Below are 19,561 nucleotides of genomic sequence, written 5' to 3'. Positions count from 1 at the left end.
TTGGGCAAATTTTTTTGTATAACTATCCCCCAAAAAAAAGGTTTTTAGGGGGATTTAAAAAAAATCTCTCAAAAGTGTCTGAACTTTTGTCGCTATGAAAAATAATATTAAATTATCCCTGATTAGTGTGTGTGTTTTTTATATACTATTATCTATATTCTATATAATAATAGCGTAAGGACTCGACTTTGTTATCCCTTTTACGCTGCACCCAGTGACCCGATGCCCACGGCACTAATGGATTTACGATCTACGAACCGCGCTCTTTGTTTATCACGTACAGCCATACTCGAAAAATCTGAATTAGCCGACGTTGGGGCCCAAAAGCATCCGATTAACTGCCGATACGACGCCATCTTACGACGCCATCGTATTGGCGTCAGCTGGGCGAAGGCGAAGCGAGCCGCCCGCCGATTGGACAGGCGAAGGCGAAAGCAAGCCGTCCACTGAGTGGACAATCCAGAGCATGCGTTTGTGCCCGTGTCGGCGACCGTTGTTCATATACGCACTCTTCATTCTCATCTTTCTTCCTAACTCTTACTCGGACAAGCAAATCCCCTATGCCATCCATAATGGTACACTCTATCCATACACCACATCCTCCCTTCCGTGGATGTTCCACGGGTTTCGGCTAGTTTTAAATACTAGGGCATGCCCGTACTATATATATGCCCGTACTATATATCTATCTAAAATTATATCCCCCCCTCTATTTACATGAAATGGTTTGGTCCATTCGCAACGCCAAAGCGAACGGCGAACGGCTTGCGAGTACAGTGACAATCCCCCCCCCTCTATTTACATGAAATGGTTTCGTCCATTCGCAACGACCACAGAACCCCCCCCCCTCTATTTACATGGAATGGTTTGGTCCATTCGCAACGCCGGCACACGCGATCGTTCGCTGCTCTCTGATTGGTTGAATCGTTTTTTGGACATAGCTCGGTAAGTAATTGTCCGATTAATATGAAACCTTGAAAAGGCACATCCTCGGGTCCCCAGCAATATACCTGGCAAGTGAAAAGTATATCGGACCCGTGGTTGTCGAGAAACAGCGGTCACAGACAGACAAACGTACAAACGTACAAACGTACAGAGATTACTGGAATTATAGATAGATAAATGTTCCTTAGTGGGTGTTGGGAAGTGTTTTTAGTACCAACCAAATTTTTTGAAAAAAAACAAATATCCAAATTGATTTTTTTCGAAATGCCAACAGGATTAGAACATCACCGGGCAACTCCGGGTACTCCTGCTAATGTGTAATAGATTAAACACAAACCGAATCAGTCGATCAGATCATTATTTAATTTGCAAAACACTAAAACAGAAACCACCAATTTTAGGCTTGAGGAGTATATGCGCAGTTAATATATTCTTATTATGTACGTTTCATATACAACTGGGACAGCACACGGTAGAGTGCATACCTCCGCCAGGCTGATCAGTTTACGTTTTGTATCCCACTGATAGACCAGATCTAGAATCGGATCTGAACCAAAATCGAATAAATTCGTCCTCGTCACACACCTCACCTGTCCACCAAGTTTCGTTTGAATCCGTCCACAAGTTTTTAAGAAATACTGCTCACAGACAAATACACAGACAGACAGGGGCCAAAACATAACTTCCGGCCACTTTTGGTGGAGGAGGTAATTTATAACAGGTGACATGGTCGAGGCCATTTGGGAGATCTGCTCCATCCCAAGGTAGGTTGTGACTGATCGTAAGGATCAGTAGTTCCAGAAACTGCATCTTTTCCAATGGTTGGTCAAAGGAGTAAAACAGGTGTTCAGCAGCACCTGTTGTTCGTTCGACAACTCCAACCTTGGGACGATGATTATCGCATTTGCTATTCTTTCCCAGAAAGATGGATAATCACAAATTATTTTGTGTCAATAAATCTGACAAACGCTCTTCCAGTAACACCGCTGGTTAAACTTGCAAAATCCAGGTAGACTGCACACCTCAACTCTTCTATTCCTCATTTCTCCTGTCTATGGAACCACATTCCAGAGGCCGTTCTGTCTCACTCTGCCCTCCAGGACTTCAAGCAGGCAGTGCACCGCCATCACCTGTCATCCCCCATTCTACCCCATGATCTTTGTAACCTCCGTTAACCTCTCCTAACCCAATCGTGCTGATTTCACCACTTCCTGCCTTTCCCCCTTACCAGTTGTGCTCAATTGTTGCCCCACTACCCCACTTTCAATTCACCCTCGCTCTTCCATGAGCCTCGCTCTTCCATGAGCCTCGCTCTTGTAAAGAAAAAGAAAAACTTTACTCGGGACAAGGTCTCGTTTAACAAATAATTCTGGAAGCAGATGGGAGACACAATTTGTTGCAGTTCTACATCCATGTGTTCCTTCCTCACACCTAATTCAGGTAACGGGAAACCCGAGCATAAGTCGCAAACACTTGGTGTTCTTTACCTGCACGAGAGTATCCATGAGAATCATAGTGGTGGATTCATATTTACACTACATTACATAAAAGTGCAAACACTCATCCCCTCAACTACAGACCTATCGGCTTACTTGCAATCATCAGCAAGTTCATGGAATCCATCATCGCAGTTTGTATGAAATCCTTCCTTTTCTCCAGCAACCTAATCTCAGATCACCAATTTGGGCTCAGCCCAGGTCACTCCACCTCGGACGTGCTGCTTCGACTCTCCCAACAACGGATGGACGCCCTCAATGTCAGACATGAGATGTGGGTCGTCTCTCTGGACATATGTCATGTTTTTGATACAGTGTGGCAACCCGCCTTACTCTCCAAACTCTCTACCATCCAAGTCCAACTCCACACATGTCTTACTGACTTCCTCTACTCTCGTAGCGAATGTGTGGCAATCTGGAATCCTTTCATCTCCCTGTTAAGGTTAAAGTTCCCCGATCAGTTTCTGGGCCCACTCCTATTCCTGATCTTCATCAATGATCTCAATTATGAATCCTTCTCAGCTCCCCCATCCATGGCCTATCCTCGTCCGTGCAGCGGATGACTTGTGTTTGGTAAAGAGAGGCCGACTGGAAATTGCAGTCACTAAGGCTAAGGTAAGTCACTAAGGTAAGTCCTTTTTATGGACCTCTCCTTCAGTCTTGGATGTCCTCCATTACCCTCGACTCGAGAAACGCGTCATCTCAACCACAGTGCCAGTCACTGTGCCCCTTTGACAAATACGTCATTAATATATAACCACATAATGTTAATGCTCAAATAGGATAAAACACGAACACACCTTCTTGATGAAATTTTGCCGCACACTCTTGTCGGTCCAGCCTTCCGCAGCGATGTCAGGCATCTGGAGAGGCAAGGAAGTGGAGAAAAGCAGGGACAATGAGAGATGTTGCAGCTCGGTTCATGAAACAACAACCCATAAGGAGGGTTAAATCATGCAAAACAATTCAAACAGTAACATGACGTTGCCTTTCATCCCGAACAGATTCATCCACTTCAAAAATATCTGAAGAGAGATCATACCTTCAGCTTCCGTTGCTCAGTCTCATACAAGGTGCGCATTACATGCAGAATGAACGGTATTCAAAGTAACCCTGCGTTGGCCTTCCATGACACATGGTTCATACTTTAGAAAGTGTACACTCATGTGAATTGGGAGCACATGCTTGAACATGTCACAGAGCACTGAAGGAGTTCGATAATCGAAGCGGCATACCAAGTTGAAACACACATACAAGTTCCTTTGAAACAGCAAAAGTATTTGAGAAAGAGGTAAGAGGTGTCCAAGCAGGTGAAAGGTGTTGGAAAATTGCCTATCAGTTGATAGAGGACCAAGTGCCCTTAAGCTTCAGCCTCCTTGGCATCTAGTACAGTGTAGGCCGTAGGGTGCGATGCCGGTGACCTACCTAGCTCACAGACACCACTAATGCCATGATGATCACCTTTCGACCTAGAGAGGTAGGTACGATGGAGTTTCATCGGACATTGATTTCGTATGTGCAATGTATAGAAAACTATGCACTGTATTAGTAGTTATGACGTGTGTGGGTGACATTAAAGGGCGACACATGAAGGTCACATGGGAAAAGGAACACATATGTGAATGTTTATAAGTTTGCATTAATTAGGTGAGAGATTATCGAGTTTTAAAGTTTCCATGTAAAGCTTCAATCTCAAGTTGTCTTGTCTGTACCACAGCTATATTCATCTGAGGGAAGAGACTCTTGGTTTGAGGGCATAGATGGCTACTATACATTGTTTCAAAACAACTATAATAAACACCACCATGAAGGAGAACTGCTGCGATCTATTTTCAGCTCATGACAAACACAGCAGCTTCGGCAGTGAAGGCAGCGAGGAAATTGGGGCTTAGGGCCCCGCCTTTGGGAAGCCCGACGATGTAATGGTCCCAATAAACATGGGGGAACGAGGGCACACACCCCACACTCACTCCTTCATAGGTGGTAATGTAACGGTCACAAGTAAAGGTGAAGCCAGCACTGGCGTCAACGCAAACAACCGTCGCCCCCCAACTTCCTCCCTCTCTCTTATTTAAGACCAATCTAAAAGAAGATTCAAAATTGGAACAGCAACGAGTTCAAAAACAAAACAAGCAACAACGATTTTTAGCTCACCGTATAGTGTATAAAAGTAAATAAAGTATCAACAAATATTTCTTATATCTGGAAAGTAACAAAAAAATTAATTATTATTCCAATTATTATTTTAATCATTACCTGCACCACTGAAGGTGGACGGAGGTTATATGGTCACTTCTATGTCTGTCTGTCTGTGAGCAGGATATCTCAAAAAGTTGTGGATTGATTTGGACAAAGCTTGGTGGACAGGTGGATGTGACGAGGACGAAATTATTAGATTTTTAGTGAAGATCCAGATCTGAGAATTTTAAAATTGATTCTTCACCATTGAGAGATGGAATCAAAAACGACATAGAGCATGATATCTCAAAAAGTTTTGCATTTTGAACAGAATATCTCAAAAAGTTATAGATTGTGAACAGGATATCTCAAAAGTTTTGCATTTTGAACAGAATATCTCAAAAAGTTATGGATTGTGAACAGGATATCTCAAAAAGGTTTTGCATTTTGAACAGAATATCTCAAAAAGTTATGGATTGTGAACAGGATAACTCAAAAAGTTATGGCCGAGCTATGACAAAGTATGTGAAAGAGTTCATTAGATGCCAGAACAAACCGATTATGTTTCGATTCAAGTCCAGATGCGGATCTGACCCATCAGTGGATACAAAACGTGAAGTGTTCAGCCTGATGGCGGTATGCGCTCTTCATGTTTCCCTTCAGTCATGTTGGCATCAAAGAGTTTTCGATGCCAACATGACAGAATTTTTCTTTCCCTTCTTTTCCTCTGCCCAATCTCTTCTATTCTTTCCCCATACTCCTGTAACCCCCAATTTTCCTCCCCTTCTATATCAAACTCCACTCAACTACTTTCCTTCTCCTCCTGTCATCCATTCTCCTCTTTTCCTCAATTTACTCCATACCTATCCATAAACAATAAAGAGCTACCTCCATTCCTATCCTATTCCATTCTGTTCCTTTACTCAATTACTTTTGTATTTTTTGCATACTAAGTCAAGGCTCATGTAAGACCTGACACATACAACACAATAAAGGGAGTGGGAGACAAGAGGGGGAGAGAGAAAGGGAAGCACAACAACAGTAGGAGAACCGGGACATCGGGAGATCTGTGGAAGGGAGCGGGTTGGGGCGGAGTACGTGGGATAAACAAAATGGTGCAGGGACTTTCAGGAAAGAAAACGGAATTTGAAAAAGGTGGATTTGGGTTGTATCAATGTTGGCATTTCCAATTTCTTCCCTCCCACACACCTCCCTACCCTGTGTAAGCTCAATGAATAGATGCCTTCTAGAGAGAGGGGTCACATGATCACATCTATTTCATTGGCAGGAGGTACTGCATGGAATGCTTCAACAATAGTATGCAAACGCCATACGGATACGGTGGTGTATGGAAAGGTCAATTTAGAATTCTCTTTTTAATAGTTACCTGTATGACCACCTGTGAACCTTAATGATTGCATCAGCAGACCGTTCTGTGCCCTTTTCCTTTGTAAATTACGCATTTTCGTGTCCCATGCAATCCACAACACAGACTTTATGGCAGATGGTGAGTTTTACGGGAAAGTGTGAGTTTTACGGCGGAGTTTCACAGTCCTCCATTCCTATCACAGTCCTCAGTCCTCCATTTCACAGAATACGTAAATGGTGTTGAACAAGGTGTGGGGTAGAGAGCACCCAAAGCGTGACGTCAAATTGGCTTGAAAATGCTCGATGGTTCCAAACAAAATAACTGGAAGCTCGCTCGCTGCGATTGAATGCGATCCACGTGTTGAAGCATCGATAAATATGGCCGCCATGTGGCGGGACTCAGTCGTGACTCACTTTTGCGATGAATCAAATCTTTGCAAAGAGGAGAGAATCATTTAAAATTGGATCATGTGGAAAACCTTTCAAATTTTCCAGGAGAGCCTGGGGTAGTTTTTCCAAGCAGCACAGAAGCGAAATGTTACAGATTGTGGTTTAGATCCAGCATGAAAGATAAATGTTACACATTGTGGTTTAGATCCAGCATGAAAGATAAATGTTACACATTGTGGTTTAGATCCAGCATGAAAGAGAAATGTTACAGATTGTGGTTTAGATCCAGCATGAAAGAGAAATGTAACAGATTGTGGTTTAGATCCAGCATGAAAGAGAAATGTTACAGATTGTGGTTTAGATCCAGCATGAAAGAGAAATGTTACAGATTGTGGTTTAGATCCAGCATGAAAGAGAAATGTTACAGATTGTGGTTTAGATCCAGCATGAAAGAGAAATGTTACAGATTGTGGCTTAGATCCAGCATGAAAGAGAAATGTTACAGATTGTGGTTTAGATCCAGCATGAAAGAGAAATGTTACAGATTGTGGTTTAGATCCAGCATGAAAGAGAAATGTAACAGATTGTGGTTTAGATCCAGCATGAAAGAGAAATGTAACAGATTGTGGTTTAGATCCAGCATGAAAGAGAAATGTTACAGATTGTGGTTTAGATCCAGCATGAAAGAGAAATGTAACAGATTGTGGTTTAGATCCAGCATGAAAGAGAAATGTAACAGATTGTGGTTTAGATCCAGCATGAAAGAGAAATGTAACAGATTGTGGTTTAGATCCAGCATGAAAGAGAAATGTAACAGATTGTGGTTTAGATCCAGCATGAAAGAGAAATGTAACAGATTGTGGTTTAGATCCAGCATGAAAGAGAAATGTTACAGATTGTGGTTTAGATCCAGCATGAAAGATAAATGTTACAGATTGTGGTTTAGATCCAGCATGAAAGAGAAATGTAACAGATTGTGGTTTAGATCCAGCATGAAAGAGAAATGTAACAGATTGTGGTTTAGATCCAGCATGAAAGAGAAATGTTACAGATTGTGGTTTAGATCCAGCATGAAAGAGAAATGTAACAGATTGTGGTTCAGATCCAGCATGAAAGAGAAATGTTACAGATTGTGGTTTAGATCCAGCATGAAAGATCAATGTTACAGATTGTGGTTTAGATCCAGCATGAAAGAGAAATGTTACAGATTGTGGTTTAGATCCAGCATGAAAGAGAAATGTAACAGATTGTGGTTTAGATCCAGCATGAAAGAGAAATGTAACAGATTGTGGTTTAGATCCAGCATGAAAGAGAAATGTTACAGATTGTGGTTTAGATCCAGCATGAAAGAGAAATGTTACAGATTGTGGTTTAGATCCAGCATGAAAGATAAATGTTACAGATTGTGGTTTAGATCCAGCATGAAAGAGAAATGTTAGATTGTGGTTTAGATCCAGCATGAAAGATAAATGTTACAGATTGTGGTTTAGATCCAGCATGAAAGAGAAATGTTACAGATTGTGGTTTAGATCCAGCATGAAAGAGAAATGTTACAGATTGTGGTTTAGATCCAGCATGAAAGATAAATGTTACAGATTGTGGTTTAGATCCAGCATGAAAGAGAAATGTTAGATTGTGGTTTAGATCCAGCATGAAAGATAAATGTTACAGATTGTGGTTTAGATCCAGCATGAAAGAGAAATGTTACAGATTGTGGTTTAGATCCAGCATGAAAGAGAAATGTTACAGATTGTGGTTTAGATCCAGCATGAAAGATAAATGTTACAGATTGTGGTTTAGATCCAGCATGAAAGAGAAATGTTACAGATTGTGGTTTAGATCCAGCATGAAAGATAAATGTTACAGATTGTGGTTTAGATCCAGCATGAAAGAGAAATGTAACAGATTGTGGTTTAGATCCAGCATGAAAGAGAAATGTTACAGATTGTGGTTTAGATCCAGCATGAAAGAGAAATGTTACAGATTGTGGTTTAGATCCAGCATGAAAGATAAATGTTACAGATTGTGGTTTAGATCCAGCATGAAAGAGAAATGTTACAGATTATGGTTTAGATCCAGCATGAAAGAGAAATGTAACAGATTGTGGTTTAGATCCAGCATGAAAGAGAAATGTTACAGATTGTGGTTTAGATCCAGCATGAAAGAGAAATGTTAGATTGTGGTTTAGATCCAGCATGAAAGATAAATGTTACAGATTGTGGTTTAGATCCAGCATGAAAGAGAAAAGTTACAGATTGTGGTTTAGATCCAGCATGAAAGAGAAATGTTACAGATTGTGGTTTAGATCCAGCATGAAAGAGAAATGTAACAGATTGTGGTTTAGATCCAGCATGAAAGAGAAATGTTACAGAATGTGGTTTAGATCCAGCATGAAAGAGAAATGTTACAGATTGTGGTTTAGATCCAGCATGAAAGAGAAATGTTACAGATTGTGGTTTAGATCCAGCATGAAAGATAAATGTTACAGATTGTGGTTTAGATCCAGCATGAAAGAGAAATGTAACAGATTGTGGTTTAGATCTAGCATGAAAGAGAAATGTAACAGATTGTGGTTTAGATCCAGCATGAAAGAGAAATGTAACAGATTGTGGTTTAGATCCAGCATGAAAGAGAAATGTAACAGATTGTGGTTTAGATCCAGCATGAAAGAGAAATGTAACAGATTGTGGTTTAGATCTAGCATGAAAGAGAAATGTAACAGATTGTGGTTTAGATCCAGCATGAAAGAGAAATGTAACAGATTGTGGTTTAGATCCAGCATGAAAGAGAAATGTAACAGATTGTGGTTTAGATCCAGCATGAAAGAGAAATGTTACAGATTGTGGTTTAGATCCAGCATGAAAGAGAAATGTAACAGATTGTGGTTTAGATCCAGCATGAAAGAGAAATGTTAGATTGTGGTTTAGATCCAGCATGAAAGAGAAATGTTACAGATTGTGGTTTAGATCCAGCATGAAAGATCAATGTTACAGATTGTGGTTTAGATCCAGCATGAAGGAGAAATGTTACAGATTGTGGTTTAGATCCAGCATGAAAGAGAAATGTTAGATTGTGGTTTAGATCCAGCATGAAAGATAAATGTTACAGATTGTGGTTTAGATCCAGCATGAAAGATAAATGTTACACATTGTGGTTTAGATCCAGCATGAAGGAGAAATGTTACAGATTGTGGTTTAGATCCAGCATGAAAGGTAAATGTTACAGATTGTGGTTTAGATCCAGCATGAAAGATAAATGTTACAGATTGTGGTTTAGATCCAGCATGAAGGAGAAATGTTACAAATTGTGGTTTAGATCCAGCATGAAAGAGAAATGTAACAGATTGTGGTTTAGATCCAGCATGAAAGAGAAATGTTACAGATTGTGGTTTAGATCCAGCATGAAAGATAAATGTTACAGATTGTGGTTTAGATCCAGCATGAAAGAGAAATGTAACAGATTGTGGTTTAGATCAAGCATAAAAGAGAAATGTTACAGATTGTGATTTAGATCCAGCATGAAAGAGAAATGTTACAGATTGTGGTTTAGATCCAGCATGAAAGAGAAATGTAACAGATTGTGGTTTAGATCCAGCATGAAAGAGAAATGTAACAGATTGTGGTTTAGATCCAGCATGAAAGAGAAATGTAACAGATTGTGGTTTAGATCCAGCATAAAAGAGAAATGTAACAGATTGTGATTTAGATCCAGCATGAAAGAGAAATGTTACAGATTGTGGTTTAGATCCAGCATGAAAGAGAAATGTTACAGATTGTGGTTTAGATCCAGCATGAAAGAGAAATGTTACAGATTGTGATTTAGATCCAGCATGAAAGAGAAATGTTACAGATTGTGGTTTAGATCCAGCATGAAAGAGAAATGTTACAGATTGTGGTTTAGATCCAGCATGAAAGAGAAATGTTACAGATTGTGGTTTAGATCCAGCATGAAAGAGAAATGTTACAGATTGTGGTTTAGATCCAGCATGAAAGAGAAATGTAACAGATTGTGGTTTAGATCCAGCATGAAAGAAATGTAACAGATTGTGGTTTAGATCCAGCATGAAAGAGAAATGTTACAGATGGTGATTTAGATCCAGCATGAAAGAGAAATGTTACAGATTGTGGTTTAGATCCAGCATGAAAGAGAATTGTAACAGATTGTGGTTTAGATCCAGCATGAAAGATAAATGTTACAGATTGTGGTTTAGATCCAGCATGAAGGAGAAATGTAACAGATTGTGGTTTAGATCCAGCATGAAGGAGAAATGTTACAGATTGTGGTTTAGATCCAGCATGAAGGAGAAATGTTACAGATTGTGGTTTAGATCCAGCATGAAAGAGAAATGTTACAGATTGTGGTTTAGATCCAGCATGAAAGATAAATGTTACAGATTGTGGTTTAGATCCAGCATGAAGGAGAAATGTTAGATTGTGGTTTAGATCCAGCATGAAGGAGAAATGTTACAGATTGTGGTTTAGATCCAGCATGAAAGAGAAATGTTACAGATTGTGGTTTCGATCCAGCATGAAAGAGAAATGTAACAGTTTGTGGTTTAGATCCAGCATGAAAGAGAAATGTTTCAGATTGTGGTTTAGATCCAGCATGAAAGAGAAATGTTACAGATTGTGGTTTAGATCCAGCATGAAAGAGAAATGTTACAGATTGTGGTTTAGATCCAGCATGAAAGAGAAATGTTACAGATTGTGGTTTAGATCCAGCATGAAAGAGAAATGTTACAGATTGTGGTTTAGATCCAGCATGAAAGAGAAATGTTACAGATTGTGGTTTAGATCCAGCATGAAAGAGAAATGTTACAGATTGTGGTTTAGATCCAGCATGAAAGAGAAATGTTACAGATTGTGGTTTAGATCCAGCATGAAAGAGAAATGTTACAGATTGTGGCTTAGATCCAGCATGAAAGAGAAATGTTACAGATTGTGGTTTAGATCCAGCATGAAAGATAAATGTTACAGATTGTGGTTTAGATCCAGCATGAAAGAGAAATGTAACAGATTGTGGTTTAGATCCAGCATGAAAGAGAAATGTTACAGATTGTGGTTTAGATCCAGCATGAAAGAGAAATGTTACAGATTGTGGTTTAGATCCAGCATGAAAGATAAATGTTACAGATTGTGGTTTAGATCCAGCATGAAAGAAAATGTAACAGATTGTGGTTTAGATCCAGCATGAAAGAGAAATGTTACAGATTGTGGTTTAGATCCAGCATAAAAGAGAAATGTTACAGATTGTGGTTTAGATCCAGCATGAAAGATAAATGTTACAGATTGTGGTTTAGATCCAGCATGAAAGAGAAATGTTACAGATTATGGTTTAGATCCAGCATGAAAGAGAAATGTAACAGATTGTGGTTTAGATCCAGCATGAAAGAGAAATGTTACAGATTGTGGTTTAGATCCAGCATGAAAGAGAAATGTTAGATTGTGGTTTAGATCCAGCATGAAAGATAAATGTTACAGATTGTGGTTTAGATCCAGCATGAAAGAGAAATGTTACAGATTGTGGTTTAGATCCAGCATGAAAGAGAAATGTTACAGATTGTGGTTTAGATCCAGCATGAAAGAGAAATGTAACAGATTGTGGTTTAGATCCAGCATGAAAGAGAAATGTTACAGAATGTGGTTTAGATCCAGCATGAAAGAGAAATGTTACAGATTGTGGTTTAGATCCAGCATGAAAGAGAAATGTTACAGATTGTGGTTTAGATCCAGCATGAAAGATAAATGTTACAGATTGTGGTTTAGATCCAGCATGAAAGAGAAATGTAACAGATTGTGGTTTAGATCTAGCATGAAAGAGAAATGTAACAGATTGTGGTTTAGATCCAGCATGAAAGAGAAATGTAACAGATTGTGGTTTAGATCCAGCATGAAAGAGAAATGTAACCGATTGTGGTTTAGATCCAGCATGAAAGAGAAATGTAACAGATTGTGGTTTAGATCTAGCATGAAAGAGAAATGTAACAGATTGTGGTTTAGATCCAGCATGAAAGAGAAATGTAACAGATTGTGGTTTAGATCCAGCATGAAAGAGAAATGTAACAGATTGTGGTTTAGATCCAGCATGAAAGAGAAATGTTACAGATTGTGGTTTAGATCCAGCATGAAAGAGAAATGTAACAGATTGTGGTTTAGATCCAGCATGAAAGAGAAATGTTACAGATTGTGGTTTAGATCCAGCATGAAAGAGAAATGTTACAGATTGTGGTTTAGATCCAGCATGAAAGATCAATGTTACAGATTGTGGTTTAGATCCAGCATGAAGGAGAAATGTTACAGATTGTGGTTTAGATCCAGCATGAAAGAGAAATGTTAGATTGTGGTTTAGATCCAGCATGAAAGATAAATGTTACACATTGTGGTTTAGATCCAGCATGAAGGAGAAATGTTACAGATTGTGGTTTAGATCCAGCATGAAAGATAAATGTTACAGATTGTGGTTTAGATCCAGCATGAAAGAGAAATGTAACAGATTGTGGTTTAGATCCAGCATGAACGAGAAATGTAACAGATTGTGGTTTAGATCCAGCATGAAGGAGAAATGTTACAGATTGTGGTTTAGATCCAGCATGAAGGAGAAATGTTACAGATTGTGGTTTAGATCCAGCATGAAAGATAAATGTTACAGATTGTGGTTTAGATCCAGCATGAAAGAGAAATGTAACAGATTGTGGTTTAGATCCAGCATGAAAGATAAATGTTACAGATTGTGGTTTAGATCCAGCATGAAAGAGAAATGTAACAGATTGTGGTTTAGATCCAGCATGAAAGATAAATGTTACAGATTGTGGTTTAGATCCAGCATGAAAGAGAAATGTAACAGATTGTGGTTTAGATCTAGCATGAAAGAGAAATGTAACAGATTGTGGTTTAGATCCAGCATGAAAGAGAAATGTAACAGATTGTGGTTTAGATCCAGCATGAAAGAGAAATGTAACAGATTGTGGTTTAGATCCAGCATGAAAGAGAAATGTAACAGATTGTGGTTTAGATCTAGCATGAAAGAGAAATGTAACAGATTGTGGTTTAGATCCAGCATGAAAGAGAAATGTAACAGATTGTGGTTTAGATCCAGCATGAAAGAGAAATGTAACAGATTGTGGTTTAGATCCAGCATGAAAGAGAAATGTTACAGATTGTGGTTTAGATCCAGCATGAAAGAGAAATGTAACAGATTGTGGTTTAGATCCAGCATGAAAGAGAAATGTTACAGATTGTGGTTTAGATCCAGCATGAAAGAGAAATGTTACAGATTGTGGTTTAGATCCAGCATGAAAGATCAATGTTACAGATTGTGGTTTAGATCCAGCATGAAGGAGAAATGTTACAGATTGTGGTTTAGATCCAGCATGAAAGAGAAATGTTAGATTGTGGTTTAGATCCAGCATGAAAGATAAATGTTACACATTGTGGTTTAGATCCAGCATGAAGGAGAAATGTTAGATTGTGGTTTAGATCCAGCATGAAAGATAAATGTTACAGATTGTGGTTTAGATCCAGCATGAAAGATAAATGTTACAGATTGTGGTTTAGATCCAGCATGAAGGAGAAATGTTACAAATTGTGGTTTAGATCCAGCATGAAAGAGAAATGTAACAGATTGTGGTTTAGATCCAGCATGAAAGAGAAATGTTACAGATTGTGGTTTAGATCCAGCATGAAAGATAAATGTTACAGATTGTGGTTTAGATCCAGCATGAAAGAGAAATGTAACAGATTGTGGTTTAGATCCAGCATAAAAGAGAAATGTTACAGATTGTGATTTAGATCCAGCATGAAAGAGAAATGTTACAGATTGTGGTTTAGATCCAGCATGAAAGAGAAATGTAACAGATTGTGGTTTAGATCCAGCATGAAAGAGAAATGTAACAGATTGTGGTTTAGATCCAGCATAAAAGAGAAATGTAACAGATTGTGATTTAGATCCAGCATGAAAGAGAAATGTTACAGATTGTGGTTTAGATCCAGCATGAAAGAGAAATGTTACAGATTGTGGTTTAGATCCAGCATGAAAGAGAAATGTTACAGATTGTGGTTTAGATCCAGCATGAAGGAGAAATGTTACAAATTGTGGTTTAGATCCAGCATGAAAGAGAAATGTAACAGATTGTGGTTTAGATCCAGCATGAAAGAGAAATGTTACAGATTGTGGTTTAGATCCAGCATGAAAGATAAATGTTACAGATTGTGGTTTAGATCCAGCATGAAAGAGAAATGTAACAGATTGTGGTTTAGATCCAGCATAAAAGAGAAATGTTACAGATTGTGATTTAGATCCAGCATGAAAGAGAAATGTTACAGATTGTGGTTTAGATCCAGCATGAAAGAGAAATGTAACAGATTGTGGTTTAGATCCAGCATGAAAGAGAAATGTAACAGATTGTGGTTTAGATCCAGCATAAAAGAGAAATGTAACAGATTGTGATTTAGATCCAGCATGAAAGAGAAATGTTACAGATTGTGGTTTAGATCCAGCATGAAAGAGAAATGTTACAGATTGTGGTTTAGATCCAGCATGAAAGAGAAATGTTACAGATTGTGATTTAGATCCAGCATGAAAGAGAAATGTTACAGATTGTGGTTTAGATCCAGCATGAAAGAGAAATGTAACAGATTGTGGTTTAGATCCAGCATGAAAGAGAAATGTAACAGATTGTGGTTTAGATCCAGCATGAAAGAGAAATGTTACAGATGGTGATTTAGATCCAGCATGAAAGAGAAATGTTACAGATTGTGGTTTAGATCCAGCATGAAAGAGAAATGTAACAGATTGTGGTTTAGATCCAGCATGAAAGATAAATGTTACAGATTGTGGTTTAGATCCAGCATGAAGGAGAAATGTAACATATTGTGGTTTAGATCCAGCATGAAGGAGAAATGTTACAGATTGTGGTTTAGATCCAGCATGAAGGAGAAATGTTACAGATTGTGGTTTAGATCCAGCATGAAAGATAAATGTTACAGATTGTGGTTTAGATCCAGCATGAAGGAGAAATGTTAGATTGTGGTTTAGATCCAGCATGAAAGAGAAATGTTACAGATTGTGGTTTAGATCCAGCATGAAAGAGAAATGTAAGATTGTGGTTTAGATCCAGCATGAAAGAGAAATGTAACAGATTGTGGTTTAGATCCAGCATGAAAGAGAAATGTTACAGATGGTGATTTAGATCCAGCATGAAAGAGAAATGTTACAGATTGTGGTTTAGATCCAGCATGAAAGAGAAATGTAACAGATTGTGGTTTAGATCCAGCATGAAAGATAAATGTTACAGATTGTGGTTTAGATCCAGCATGAAGGAGAAATGTTACAGATTGTGGTTTAGATCCAGCATGAAGGAGAAATGTTACAGATTGTGGTTTAGATCCAGCATGAAAGATAAATGTTACAGATTGTGGTTTAGATCCAGCATGAAGGAGAAATGTTAGATTGTGGTTTAGATCCAGCATGAAAGAGAAATGTAACAGATTGTGGTTTAGATCCAGCATGAAGGAGAAATGTAACAGATTGTGGTTTAGATCCAGCATGAAGGAGAAATGTTACAGATTGTGGTTTAGATCCAGCATGAAGGAGAAATGTTACAGATTGTGGTTTAGATCCAGCATGAAAGAGAAATGTTACAGATTGTGGTTTAGATCCAGCATGAAAGATAAATGTTACAGATTGTGGTTTAGATCCAGCATGAAGGAGAAATGTTAGATTGTGGTTTAGATCCAGCATGAAGGAGAAATGTTACAGATTGTGGTTTAGATCCAGCATGAAAGAGAAATGTTACAGATTGTGGTTTCGATCCAGCATGAAAGAGAAATGTAACAGTTTGTGGTTTAGATCCAGCATGAAAGAGAAATGTTACAGATTGTGGTTTAGATCCAGCATGAAAGAGAAATGTTACAGATTGTGGTTTAGATCCAGCATGAAAGAGAAATGTTACAGATTGTGGTTTAGATCCAGCATGAAAGAGAAATGTTACAGATTGTGGTTTAGATCCAGCATGAAAGAGAAATGTAACAGTTTGTGGTTTAGATCCAGCATGAAAGAGAAATGTTACAGATTGTGGTTTAGATCCAGCATGAAAGAGAAATGTTACAGATTGTGGTTTAGATCCAGCATGAAAGAGAAATGTTACAGATTGTGGTTTAGATCCAGCATGAAAGATAAATGTTACAGATTGTGGTTTAGATCCAGCATGAAGGAGAAATGTTACAGATTGTGGTTTAGATCCAGCATGAAAGAGAAATGTAACAGATTGTGGTTTAGATCCAGCATGAAGGAGAAATGTCTCTCTCTCTCTCTCACACACACACACACACACACACACACACACACACACACACACACACACACACACACACACACACACACACACACACACACACACACACACACACACACACACACACACACACACACACACACACACACACACACACACACACACACACACCTATATAATTATATATATACACACGTACATATATATGTATATTGTATATACATATACATATACGAGGTGGGCAATGACGATCTCATTTCGGGATGTTGAGGGCCTACCCGAACGTGCTTCACTCTCCACTGATGTGCGGCCATCTTTGAAGCGGTTGTACCACTCCTTTATCTGTGTGGTGCTCATTGCTTCGTCCCCGAAGGCCTGTTGAATCTTGCGGATCGTTTCCACTTGGGAATCGCCAAGCTTTACACAAAATTTGATGCAGTAGCGTTGTTCAAGTTTTTCCGTCATTTTGTCAAAAACGAAAATCCGACGGCGCTCGCTTACATGTCCTCGCCGTCGAATGATAGCTTCTGCAGGTGGGAAAAAATTCACGCGTGCGCATTAGGATCGCCTACATACGTGCACCAATAAACGCCTCCCTCGCTTCTTTTGTTTACGCACGACAAATTAAGGTCGCATACTTTTTGAACACACCTCGTATACGCACACACACACATATACACACATACATATACACACACACACACACACACACACACACACACACACACACACACACACACACAAACTCCACCTGGCAGGTACATATAACGTCCGCCATTGTAGGTTATACAGAGTTCGTGTGAGAAACTCATGAAGATTTCCTGAACATTCAATAGCATCGTTAGAGCTGTTCCTGGGTTCGTGATGAGTTACTTCTTTTTTTTTTTCTTTTTTTTTTTTTGTATACCGAATCGAGGCTCGTGAAAGAGCTGACATTTACTTCACAAACAAATCAACAAGACAAACAAAATATATAAAAAGAGGGAGCGGAAGACAAGAGAATGGGAAGCACACAAACACTTGAGAGCACACAACATTTAAGAGCAGGGAGATGTGTGGGAGATGTGTGGGAGGGAGAGGGCTTGGGGGGAGGAGGCGTGGGAAGGGGGGGGGGTGGGAGAAGTATAAAACCCAAGGACACCAACGACTTCCAGGACAGAAGTTGGTATTTCAAAAAGTGGAATTGGAGTGAAATTATCGGGGGTAGAAAAGATCAAGGTTTTGGATGGGGGAAGATAAGAGATGGTGGTGAACAGCTGTTCCTGGAGGGTGGAGTGGGATTGAAGAGAGTGAGGGAGTTTGTTCCAGAGGTGGGAGAAAAGAGGAATGAAGGAGTGAAGGTGAGCAGAAAGTCTTGATTTTGGCAGTTTAACCATAAGAGGGTTGCAGGCAGATCTTGTGCGACCTGTAGGAATATTTGCGGGACAGAGCCCAGAGAGAGCTGGGGGGGAAAGGCCAGAAAGGAGTCGGTAGAAGACGGAAAGACCACCAACCTGTCTGCGGTGAGTGAGTGAGTGGCCCTTGGAGTTAGCTTCATCACGGGAGATTCCAATAATTCTGAAAGCTTTGCTTTCAACAGCGTGAAGACAAAGCCAGGTGTGAGGCAGGAGCACCAGCCCAGAGGGGAGAGCAGTATTCCATTGAGCTGCAGATGAAAGCCTTGTACGTGGTGAGGAGCTCAGGTGTGCCAAGGAAGGACTTCGCGCGACGGAGGATGCCCAGTCGGCGACTGGCTTTGGAGGCCAGATTTGAAATGTGGTTTTCCTAGGAAAGATCATGGCAGATAGTGAGACCCAAAAGTTTGAGTGACAGAAATTCTTGGAGAGGATTATTCAGAAAGTAGATGGGAGGGTTGTCCAGTCGGTCTTTTCGGAGAGACATCGTAAGAGTGTGAGATTTGTCAGGATTGAAAGACATGTTCCACTTGTTTGCCCAGTCTGTGATTTTGTCCAGGTCTGCAGAGAGTGAGGAGGCTGCAGACTGCCGATCTGAGGGATGAAGAATGGAGCGACAGAGAGTAGAGTCATCAGCAAAGAGATAGAGAGGACTTTCAAGAGAGTCGGAGAGATCATTGATGAAGACCAGAAAAAGCACAGGGCCCAGAACACTGCCTTGGGGAACTCCAGCCTGAACAGGAAGAGGGGATGAGAGAAACCCATTCAGGGCCACACGTTGACTACGACTAGAGAGGAAGTCCGCCAGCCATGCGTGGAGATTTCCATGGATACCAACAGAGGAGAGTTTGGTGAGCAGAGCGGGGTGCCAGACCGTATCGAAGGCACGTGATATGTCAAGGGAGACAGCTCTAATTTCCTGTTTGGCATTTAGGACCTCCATCCATTGCTGAGAAAGCAGTAGCAGCATGTCCAGAGTAGAGTGACCAGGTCTGAAACCAAATTGATGATCAGAGATCAAGCCATTGGAGAAGAGGAAAGATTTCATATCTGAAGCAATGATGGATTCCATGACTTTGCTGATAATTGGGAGAAGGCTGATTGGTCTGTAGTTGCTGGGATCTGTTTTTGCACCTTTTTGTGCAAAGCGGTGATGTTGGCAGATTTCCAAGCAGGTGGCAGATGACCTTGAGCAAAAGAGAGTGTGAAGAGAACAGAGAGAGGGAGTGAAAGAGCGGAAGAACAAGATTTTAGGACCCGTGGGCTGATGCCGTCAGGTCCAGTTGCAGAATCAGAGTCGAGGGTTGACAGAAACTTTTCCACCTTGTCAGGAGGAAAGGACACAGAGTCCAGGAGCAGCTGGGTACGACTGGGTACGGTGGGTACAGAGAGGGATGGGTTTGGGACACAAGATTTAGAGGCAAACACAGAGTTGAGGCATTCAGCTTTTTCACGCGCCGAGTCAGCCGTGTGGCCGTTTGAGGTGAGGGAGGTGATGG

At 40.0% G+C, this 19,561-nt stretch overlaps 2 protein-coding genes across 2 annotated transcripts in view; one reads left to right on the top strand and one right to left on the bottom strand.

Moving 5' to 3' along the window:
* The window catches only part of LOC137433773 (protein disulfide-isomerase A5), a 489,740-nt gene that overhangs the window by 260,728 nt on the left and 209,451 nt on the right, over positions 1-19,561 (top strand). The window lies entirely within an intron of this gene.
* The window catches only part of LOC137433371 (protein lifeguard 3), a 79,563-nt gene that overhangs the window by 56,716 nt on the left and 3,286 nt on the right, over positions 1-19,561 (bottom strand). Inside the window, exon 2 of the mRNA XM_068125698.2 lies at positions 3,242-3,304. Within this exon, the coding sequence (XP_067981799.2) occupies positions 3,242-3,304 (63 nt within the window). The remainder of the gene's footprint in view (positions 1-3,241; positions 3,305-19,561) is intronic.

This window comes from Myxine glutinosa, chromosome 10 (assembly GCF_964187855.1).
Source record: "Myxine glutinosa chromosome 10, kmMyxGlut1.1, whole genome shotgun sequence".
In the NCBI taxonomy this organism is placed as follows: Eukaryota; Metazoa; Chordata; class Myxini; order Myxiniformes; family Myxinidae; genus Myxine; species Myxine glutinosa.
This window is presented reverse-complemented; position numbering and strand designations above follow the sequence as displayed.